Below are 11,128 nucleotides of genomic sequence, written 5' to 3' on the forward strand. Positions count from 1 at the left end.
GAATGGTGAAGGGGGTTCTATAAATTCTCTCGCCGCAACGAACGGAGCCTGTGAAGTACCAGGGCGCCCTCCACAGTATTTAGCCCTTGCTGCATCAAGCCGGTCACTGATGCAGAGGACGATTTCTTACCTCTCTGCCGAAAACCAAAGAAACGAACGAGGTGGAGAGGAGAATAGGGGAGGAACAGGACTTGAACGATGCGCTAGCAGAGGTTCAGTCCTGATCCTCGTCTATCCTCAACACGCCGATTCGTTGTGAGTCGACAAACGAAGACGTGGCTCTAACTCTCTACTCACGGGTCGAGATTTACTCTGCCTGATCTCTGACTGTGTGCTGGAGAGTGGGCAAAAGGAGAGCCGAACAGTTATGGCCAGTAGGATGGCTATACAATCGCTCAAAAAATCCAAAAATATATAACGTCGAGTACGACGGTTACTCACAAGTTGCTGAGTCTCAATAAAAGAGATCCCAGCATACCTAATATATAAAATCTAGAGTTCTGAATTGAAAGACTGGCCATTGCAACTCAGTAGCTCGCGAGAACTTGTCATCATTAATTCAGCGACACACATCTCACGTAATCAGTGAGTGTCGTTGGTTTAATGATGCGAGTATTTGAGTGACATGGCCAGTCTCTCAATTCAGAACTCTAATAAAATCTATAAACGTCGAGGATAAGTGATACTGAAAAGTCGCTGAGTCTTAATAAGAGAGATCTCAGCCAGCTTACCAGTCTTGCGACAGGACATTGTTCAAGTAAATATCATCTTCGGAATGTCGGTTTCGTACAAGATGATATTTAACCTCGGAACACTTGCTCTGCAACCGTGGAGCACAAATAGTACGCAGACTGAAGCAGGGCCCGACAACGTCACCTTCAATTGCATAGCGTCACTCAACAATGAAGTAGTGAAGCTTCGGTTTCGACAGAAGCAGCACCGCTTCAGTTTCAAACTGGCTTCAGTTAGCGTCAGCGGAACGGGGTTCACTTCATCATGACTATCGGTTTCAACTTTTCATTTGTACTTTCTATCAGATATTCAAAAGAAGGCCAGCAACTTTGAATGCAAATGAATTGAATTTGAGTATCATTTCCTACAATGCAACGCATAAGTTAAGCTAGTCAATGTCGAGTGTCGACAAATCGTGCCTGACTTTCTGCCGTTGTCAATTGAAACAGTCACCAACTTCAACTGGAGCTTACTTGAAACGTTCTGTTCAACAAATGAAGCAAGTCACTTCATGTATGAAGCGAAGGTAAGAGAAAGTCAGTTTCATTTATTTGTTTCGACGATGCCGGACCCTGGACTGAAATATCTCAAAAAAAGGGAGATCTGGTTGGCGTCGCCGATCAGGGTACTAGGTTCATAAACCTAGTCATCCCTGATTGGCACATGTCTCGCTTCAGCTACCAGCCTGTCACTTCCTCAATGAGTGATAGGGATACGTAAGCTTGTAGCGTATAGTAAAATAATAAAACGGGGCATACCACAATAGTTCAAAATACTGGACGCAGTGGTAAGAGTACCCAACAGAGGAGGGATCTCAAGGTTTGCTCAAAATTCAACTTTTTTTTTGAAACTGTTAAGCCCCTGGCGAACGAGGGGTCCACTATTTCGAGGTATCCATTTTAACCATTTTCAATCCATTAAGCGCAAAAGTTCCAATATTTGAAGACCTCGTGTCAGTAGTGGCCTCGTTTCAGCGAGAATTACTCCGTTATTTATGTCTTTTAGCATCTGGCTTTCGAACAACTTTATAACGTCTTTTTGTGTCTTTTCAGCAATTTGTTGTCGTTTTATGGCGTTTTTGGTTGCCCTTGATGATTGTAGCGTTCAGGGTTATTAAATCGGTTTGCTCTTGTAGTTTCGATAAGCTTAGCAATTAGAGCATGTGCCACTAGACATTATGGCTAGTTGGCTACGCATACGCAATGCATCTTGCGTACAAGTTATCCGAGTTTACTCTTTCCTAGAGCCGCTCATTCGCTATTCGCAAAACTCAAATTTCGAAGCACGAAGCGTAAACTGCCTTGCCATGTTCTTCTTCAAATTTGCCCGAAGAAAGTTCAATAAACTCTGGGAAATGAAATGGTTAGATGCATAAAACCAAAGGGAAAAAGAGAGATTTGTTCGCGTTTAAATTGGTCGCAGAAGTTCGTTACAAAATTCCGCTTTCAAATTTAAAAACCTCGTTCCTATCTGAGGGTATTTCAAATCTCGCTTCGATCATTTCTATCTGATCAGTGGAGCAAGTCAGAGTGTGTGATTTTGTGTTCCGCGAATAAAAACGAGGTTTGTGTTTAGTAGATGTGAGTTACCTTTAGGTTAGTTAGCTTTATTAAATGTTCTCTTCATTAAATAGTTAGATAGCGCAGTCAGGAGTTGCAAATAGTGGAGAGTTTGCAAGCAAGTGTGGAGATCCTAAAAGGTAAAATTTAAAATTTTAAATAAGTGGCTTTTCGAATAGTTGGCTCACCGCGTCGAACAGCCGTTCGACGGCTTTTTCGGTCGTATTTGAAAATTTCTTTAAGCGCTCGGCGAAGCTCAACACACCGCCCGCAAAGATCATCCACTCTCCTGCCGCACACTCTTCGACCCACTTTCGGCTAGAATCGGAGATTCTGGCACCGCCAAACCGCCGCCGATTGGAATAATCGGTCCCTGCTGAACGAAAACTGCCGCTGATTGGGATAATCGGCCCGTGCAGAACGCTAAAACCCGCTGGTTGGACTAACTGGCACATGCTGAGATCGAACATCGTCGCCATTTTGATTTGGGAAGCCAGCATAGTGCAGTCCAGCACATAAACTGCCTTTGGCGGTGATTCACTGTAGCTGCGGTACCCAGATTGCAGCATCGCCGTGGAGTAGTGGGAATCTTCGCTAAAACCTGTGAGTACGCTATAAAATCCCTGCGCAGGGTGATGCGCTAAAGCGCTACAGTGAGCCAACCCATACTATCATAGCAAATAGTGAAAGCTCGCGAGCCAAGCCGAAGAATTAGAGCAGTAGGTTAGAAGTGAAGTATAAATGTAGGCGCTATAGTAGTTCTCCACCCACGCAATTATGGTACCGTAAGAAGTATTAGAGTGGTTCAAAGAAAGTCCTAGGTTAGAGAAATGTTACATGTTTAGAATAAATTGTTAATATTGTAAATTACGTTTCTGTTAGTTTCTGTCTTAATGGAGTGATATTTGATGCGGTTTAAATAGTCTAAAGGTGTCTCACGTCTCGCGTTCGTCTTAGTTGGTTTGATTTTGTGATTTAGTACTCCAGGTTGGACTGCCTGGGAAAACAGTCCCCGCACTCGGACTTTCGAAGCTGGTCAGTGATCTGTTCGTACAGAGTTTTGGCCGGTGATGAGAAATACGAGTCGGTTTCTGATAGTAGGGATTTTTAGTGAACTTCTGAGGACTTTAGAGACATTATCGTTCGTAGACTGAGTACCTTTGGCGGATTGCGTCTGCTGTTTGTTTTTCCCCCCTTTTGAGTTTATTTAACTGACCCGCCCTGAGGCGGAGTTTCTGGCCGAGCAAGCCTGAACGTGGCAAGTGACCCTCTCACGAGGTGGCGCTTAAGTCACTTGCTTCAGAGATTTGGGGAGCGAATAGCGGACTGAATAGGTGGCCGTATTTCGGCAGGCTACATGATGTTTTTTAGCATTTCTTGTCGCTGTTTCGCCGTCTTTTTATCATCTCTTCATCGCCTTTACTGCATTCTCCGTTTCCTATTCTTTTACATTTTTTGTCGCTCAACGTTTTTTCGGCTTCTTTTTATCGTATTTTTGCCATTTTTCTCTTTATTTTCCATCATTTTATGCCTACTTGTTATCACTTTTTTGTTATCTTTCCGTCCTCTTTTCGTTGCCTTCTTGTTTTTTTTGCTGTCTTTTTGTCATTCTTTCGTCGTCCCATCTTATCACGTTTTCTACGCCTTTTTGACGTCTTTTTGTCATATCTTTCTTTTCTTTTTACCGCATTCGTCGCCTTTTTGTAAACTCTCTGTCGTATTTTTCTCATCTTTTCGTAGTCCTTTTGCCATCTTTCCACCATAGTGAGATCGTCTGTTCGTTGTTATTTGATGGCCGTTTCTGACATTTTTTGTCGCTTTTATCAGCGACTCGCTGCCGTTTTTGCCGTCTTTTTTGTTACTATTTGAGCGTATTTTCTACGTAACTTTTGTCATCTTTCTCCTTCGTTTTATGTCATCTTTTTATCATCTTTTGTTTGTCGTTGTTTTGCGCTTTTTTAAGGTTCGTCACTTTTTGGTCAGTTACCATCGTCCAATTTGTTGTCAACCAAACAAGAATGGTTTTTTACTATGTTTTCGTTGTTGTTTCGTCATCTCTTTTTTGCATGTTTTGTCGCCTTCTTGAGGGTTTTTAAACAACCTTTTGTCGTTTTTGCCGCAGTTTTGGTATCTTTTCATCATATTTTAATTTTCTTCGTATTTTTGCCTTTTTTGTTTTCTTTTTTTTTTCTTATCTTTTCATCGTGTTTTCCCATCGTTTTATCACTTTTCCATAATCTTGTCATCCCATTTTTGTCGTCTCTTCGTTGTCTTTTCTTCGTATTTTAGACATATTTTCTCCACCTTTTTATTGTGCTTTCTGAAGGCTTAAATGTCTAACCGTTTCTAATTATCGTGTAAAAAAATAAAGCTAATTGATAGGACAGTTTCAAGCAGGGCTCGGCAGCGTCGAAACAAATAAATGAAACTGACTTTCTCTTACCTTCGCTTCATACATGAAGTGACTTGCTTCATTTGTTGAACTGAACGTTTCAAGCAAGCTTCAGTTTAAGTTGGTGGCTGTTTCAATTGACGATGACAGAAAGTCAGGCACGTTTTGTCGACATTGACCAGATTAACTTTAATATGCGTTGCATTCCAGGGAATGTTACTCAAATTCAATTTATTAGCATTCAAAGTTGCTGGCTTTCTTCTGAATATTTGATAGAAAAGTACAAATGAAAAGTTGAAACTGTTGAAAAGTACAAATGAAAAGATGAAGTGAAACCCGTTTCGCTGACGCTGACTGAAGCCAGTTTGCAACTGAAGCGGTGCTGCTTCTGTTGAAACCTAAGCTTCACTGCTTCATTGTTGAGTGACGCTGTGCAATTGAAGGTGACGTTGTCGGGCCCTGGTTTCAAGTCGTCGGCCAACACAAGCCGAAGACCTTTGAGCATTATGTTGACGTCGTTAAAATAAGAACACAACCGGTCCGATATGACTACCTTGCGGAATTCCTCAGTGAAAGCTAGACGGACTCGTCGATAGAAACATTAACAAGAACGATTCGACAGATACGATTTAAACCACTAGAGCAGCGACCCTCCAATACCGAGTTTATCCATTTTACTGATGGCGATTTGATTATTCAGCTTGTCAAAGACGGTAGAGAGGTCCGTGTAGATGACCGCTGTCTGAGAACGGTCGTCGAAGCAGTTCATTACGTAGAAAGTGACGATGCTTACGACTTGGCATGAATCAGTGTTGCTCATCGACCTAGTAAGTCGGTTGACAAACCCAAAACTACCATCGAGAGACATGGCGACAATGGCAGAAGCTTCGCAATCCTATGCCCAGAAAGGAGAACCGCCCGCAGTGAGTGACCAGCGGTCAAATTGTGCAAAATTAGTTGGGTTAGGTGGGCTACATTGTGTTCGATGGGGCCCTCGCTGCCAACGGGATGGCAAGATTGTCATCTCCCATATATTTGGTGCGTAACCGACATCACTGGCCCTGGCACCCGAAAAATAGCCTGTTTACCCTAAAGCAATGTTAATTCGGGTAACGAACCTTAATATTGGCTGTACCTATTGATGGCAGTTTAAGTAAATTGAAGCAGTTTAAAGCAATTTCTTGAATATTTTTGCGATTTTGTATTGTATTATAGATTGTATAATTTTTTTCTGTTAAATAAATGAAAATACGGCAATATAAATATACAGTTTCGGTGAAAGTGGAATGAAAATAGATGTTCGTTATGCTGAAATACCAGCGCGCCATCCCGTTGCTCGCCGCACGACTGTGAGGGGAAATCTGGCAGTACTGCATGTGTTTATTTTGGATGCACTTAAAGCTGGTGACAGACTAATCCACGGAATGTTTCCTCTAGGCATTGGGCAGGCTCATTGCGAGAAGTGGTAGATATTCCGATATATTTTCGGACAATGGCACAAAGTTTGTAGGGACTCGAAACCTATATTCCCTCGAAACTGATATTCCCTATTCGACATGCTACGCAGTAGGCAACATCGCATGAAGCGAGAATGTATGGGTAAAGGAATCCATTTCGGAGGGCTTGCGGAAACAGCAGTCAAGTTGGCTAAATTCCATCTGTTGAACGTTATTCTTGTCGACCAGATTGTGCGGCAATGCTATGATTGGCGTCCAGATTGTACGGCAATGAATCGTGCTGCTGAACAGTAAGCCTATACTCACTTAATTAGGACACCGAGCCAGCACTAGCTCTTGAGGGGCACCAAAAAAGGCCTGTATTTCAGTAAAGCAAACAGATACACTCGATGCTTTGTTTGTACTACTAGCTCCACCCCGTAGCGAAGAAGTTGGATATGGTGAAGCATTTGTATCCGCCGAATTGAGCCAATCTGGCAATTACAACATCCTCCCCCACAATAAAGGCGAAAGTGTTGACCAGAAACCTGGTTCCGGTCACCCGACAGTGCTACGTGGTAACGTACAGCTGAAGTTGAAGATGAAGACCGAGAGCAAGGTGGTTTCATCGTTCCGCGCCTTAGGCCGGGAGGTCGGAGAAATCGGCTAAACGGTGAAGAAGTACTGGGTCAAAATGGGCATTTTTCTGCGGAAGCGTCAGTCTGTGTCTGGGTAGCATGCAATCGCTCAGTGAACGGCTTAAGGTGCTGGTGATAGCATCTTTACGGTGAAGCACGATGTCGTGGACATAATGGGCGACGGAAATTAATTAGGCGACAACGACTGGCAGAGGACCGAGTATTTACGTCCCCCACCAAGAACATAAGCGATGAGGTCAAGTATAGCCCCCCAAAGAAGACCCAACTGTGGGTGGCGATCAGCGAGAAGAGAATGTTCAATACGCTGTTGTTTTGAGAGGGGTCGAACGAGGAGACACGAAGATATAGTACCGCCATCCGGGGTGAGATTGTGCCACGGGGGTAAGATTGTGCCAAAAACCAATAATGTTTGTTTGTGAAAATTTATTACATCTATAGAAACTGGTGACCTAAATTCAAAATGATGATGAACATAACATATTTATTCATAACTTAGAATGGAACACAAATAATATTAGCAAACTATTTAGCCTAAACAGGGTTTCAAAGTTCGCGATTAAAAATACTCGGAAATAACGCTTGTAAAAAATGTCCCGCATAAACCAACCCAAACAAGAAATCCCATCAACTTGCTATTTTAAAGGTATATAATCTAATCATGCACAATGTATTGAAAGGTTATTATGCGTTGGATAAGTTTTGATTACGAAAATAATATTTTTCGAAACTATGTACTTTTCGAGCTTCATGGGGGTGAGATTGTGCCAAGCCATAATGATCGATCCTATTTGTGGATTTCACATACACAACAAAAATACGTCAGTATACACCAGTACACTCACATTCTTTACTATTGAGCACAATATTTTGACGGATTAGATTGCATCATCCATTTTGGAGCAAACAGCATCATCGGTCTGCTAAATAATTTAAACCAATTTTTACTTTTTCTCTGGAAATTTCAGATACTTTGAATAAACACTCTAATGTAAGACGAATATATTATACCCTGTAAAAACTGCCAGTTTTAAGGAGGGGGGTGGGATGTTCTGCGGCTGCGGGTTCTCGAACGAAGTAATGGCTACTTTTGTTAAATGATCAAATAGGTATGCCCCCTTGGGATACAACCCTTCAAATATCTCCCCTTTGTTAACCCTCGAAACACTACTGGTTATATAAAGGCTGTCCATTGACTACGAACTCATTTTTAGTTATTTCTGACCTCCCCGGGTTATTTTCGTTCATACTTTTTGTATGATGCGTTGTTTTTGGCCGATCCCCTGCCCCTAATAGTCCACTTAGTTCATGGACGGCCCCATGTGAACTCATTTATACTGATATTTATGTGTATGTGTATTTTATAAACATGCTTATGTTCACTGTTTAGGTTTTTAGCCTAACTTTAGGTTTTTGGCAAAATGTCACCCCCTAGAAGGGGTGAGATTGTGCCAAAGTTCATGCACTTCCAGTCAAATTAGGTTTCATTGTAACAAAACCATCTCTACAGTAGTTGTTAATTGAACAATTTAGTATATATTGGCAGGTTTGAAATCAACTTAGTTCCTAAATTGTGTGTATACTGAGCTAAAGAACAAAAACATGCTTTTTTGGCACAATCTCGCCCCGGATGACGGTACGAAATGCCTACCGGAAGTTGCCGCCTTCATCAAGAGCTATCGCTCAAAGCATGCGCAAGTCCTTTGGTCGGTCCTGACCTTGACGCATCATGTCAAGAGATTACTAGACGGGTTGAACCGGTTGGAGATAAACATTGTACTGACGATCATGAACTCTCCCAATATTCCCAAATTGCTACCAATAAAAAAAATTTAGGCGAAGCTCAAACGGAGCTCAATGCATAAGTTAAGTGCAGCGAAGTATTGGATAAAGGGCGAATATGAAAAAAAAAGATAAACCTGAAAGGAACTACTGATTTGGGAAACATGGGGGCGCCAAATTGGGTTTCCGCCAAGCAACAAGCGTCATCATCATGAGTAACTACAAGTATCCGAAAAACTCAGAACTCAGCCGGGATATTTGGCATTAATTGGCCTGAATTTGTGCCTCCTGTAGCTAAACAGAGGGTGAGGGGAGTTAAGGTAGTTGGTTTATCGACTTTTATTCTTATCCGCATGTTTGGGTGGACAATGCCCTGATTTTCGGTTAGATCGGTATGATCCCCTGTACAACGACAATGGCATCACTGTAGTTCCTAAGGAATGGCATTCGTCTTCGAAGCTAAGGCCGACTGAAGATTACTGTTCGATTGGGAAGAACAAACTGAAGCCGAAAGGTGGAACTACAGACTACAAAAGGTATTTCGATCGAAAATGGAATTTGGCTGCCTAATCAGTGGAAAAATGGCTGGTGCAAAGGATGGTGGGCGGCCGTGTTAAAGGTTACTTGAACGCTACAGAATAATGTGACCGATTTCGGCTTCTAATAGCACTGATAGTGGAGATTTCGATGTATCTAATTGGGCCTAAAACACATTCAAATGTTTCTTCAAGAGCTTATTTTGGAAAATCCTGTTATGTGATTTCTCATTTGCCATATTTCTTGAGTGACTAGACGTTTCGAAATTTGTCTCGAAAATTGAATTTGGATTACTTATCTAGGATGATCATGCGTCCCAGAAAGTGTCCCACATTCAGGCTTGATTTGCTCTTTTTGCTTCGTTTTTGCTCTTTGAACTACAGCGCCTCAGCCTGACAGAATTTGAAAAGTGATGTATGGTTATGCAATTGTAGAACTAATTATTATCTACAATATTGTTGAAGAAAGTATACTTTTACCGTTTGTATTTATGGCACTATAGAGATGCAATGTGTACAGCCCCATGGCATTGCAGTGCGAAATTCGACATAAATTTATTCAGAAACCTTCCACCTAAACAATGTGGGAAAGTAAGACATACAAAGTATTGTTTTGAGTGCGGTAATTGCAAAAAGTCGCCTGTCGAGAATACAAAATCGTCTTCTACAATCCCAGATTTCAACAATGAATCGTTGCATAAAGCAGCACCTTGAAGTAGGGCTTAAAGCTGACGTGCAATATTGACTCGTTTCCATTTTACTACCCTTAATGAAGCAATTTGCACACAACCACACACTTTACCAGTTCTTCCAATGTTAAACAGATCGCCGCATGATTCCGTCACTAATCGCCGCAATAGAAACTAACTGATATGCACTGTATAATCAATTTGTGTGATATAAAATACTCGGATAGTCAACGAACATTTTTCATTTACCTTGAATCGCAGCTCCCCAACCGGTGGCTTCGCATATGGAACTCCCAAGAATGCAAGAATTCCTCTTCCGCTGAATGAATGTAAATACCGTCCTACCAGTGATCCACCATGGGGCAGTGTTACTCTCAGCTTCTCCGAAGTCCTACCACTCACAATGTCAACCAACAAAAACACTAACAGTAGCCCAAATATCTTCCAACGATCCATATTCCAGCCCATCATAATGCCCCTCGTTACACGAATGTCAATTTATTAATTCACTTTCTTTACGACGCCTATGAGACGGGTTATTCCCACCTAAATAAAACACAAACTTTACAACAAGCACAGATCCGAAACCGGTTCCAAGGCCACCCGTAGGTAAATCCATACGAAGATTGCACAATCGTCACGCGCGAAACATTCGCTTCTCACCAGTCTAATTAATCTTCTTTTCTACTACAAAGCCCCAGGTACCGAGTTGACTTGACCGAGTCCACTGGCAACTTTGTGGTGATTTATTTCCTCCAAGCTCCAACTGGAGAGGTCTCCGAAATAAGTTCAGATCTGCTTCTGCTGCTGCTGCTGCCGCTGCTACTCCGACAAATTACCATAAACACGCGCTCGATCAAAATTAGACAACTTCCCAAACCGGACTGAGCTTCGAGCGCGATCGCCACCTCGATTTTATACCGGTGATAGATTCTTACTATCTGCTACCCTCACATCTGTAACCACCAACAGCACAGCATCAGCATCAGCATCAGAAGTAGTAGCAGCTCGACGAGCAGGTGAGCTTTGGCGGGATCTGCTGCGATCGCAGCACAGGCAGAGATGAAAATGCTAATAGTGAACGATCAACGAGAGGTTAGATCTTTGCGATTTCCAAATCTCATTCGGAACTGGATGAATGGGTACCGGCGTGTAGCATAACCATAAATTTAGGTTGTGTATTACATGCAACTCTGCAAGCGGTTTGTAATTTACGACTTTTTTATTCTGCTGACTGACTGACTGGTTCTGGTTCTAATTGCTTTTTATATCTAACTTACATGCACAACGGTAGGCGTCCGGTCTCTGGTGGTGAAAACAGAGCATAACTGCAGGTTTTACCTGCC

At 42.2% G+C, this 11,128-nt stretch overlaps 1 protein-coding gene across 1 annotated transcript in view; it reads right to left on the reverse strand.

Annotated features, from left to right (window-relative positions):
* The window catches only part of LOC128744614 (juvenile hormone esterase), a 64,792-nt gene extending 54,147 nt beyond the window's left edge, over positions 1–10,645 (reverse strand). The window contains exon 1 of the mRNA XM_053841751.1: positions 10,032–10,645. Coding sequence (XP_053697726.1) covers positions 10,032–10,253 — 222 coding nt within the window. The 5' untranslated portion in view covers positions 10,254–10,645. The remainder of the gene's footprint in view (positions 1–10,031) is intronic.
* Between the last annotated feature and the right edge of the window lie 483 nt (positions 10,646–11,128).

This window comes from Sabethes cyaneus, chromosome 3 (assembly GCF_943734655.1).
Source record: "Sabethes cyaneus chromosome 3, idSabCyanKW18_F2, whole genome shotgun sequence".
NCBI classification, from domain to species: domain Eukaryota; kingdom Metazoa; phylum Arthropoda; class Insecta; order Diptera; family Culicidae; genus Sabethes; species Sabethes cyaneus.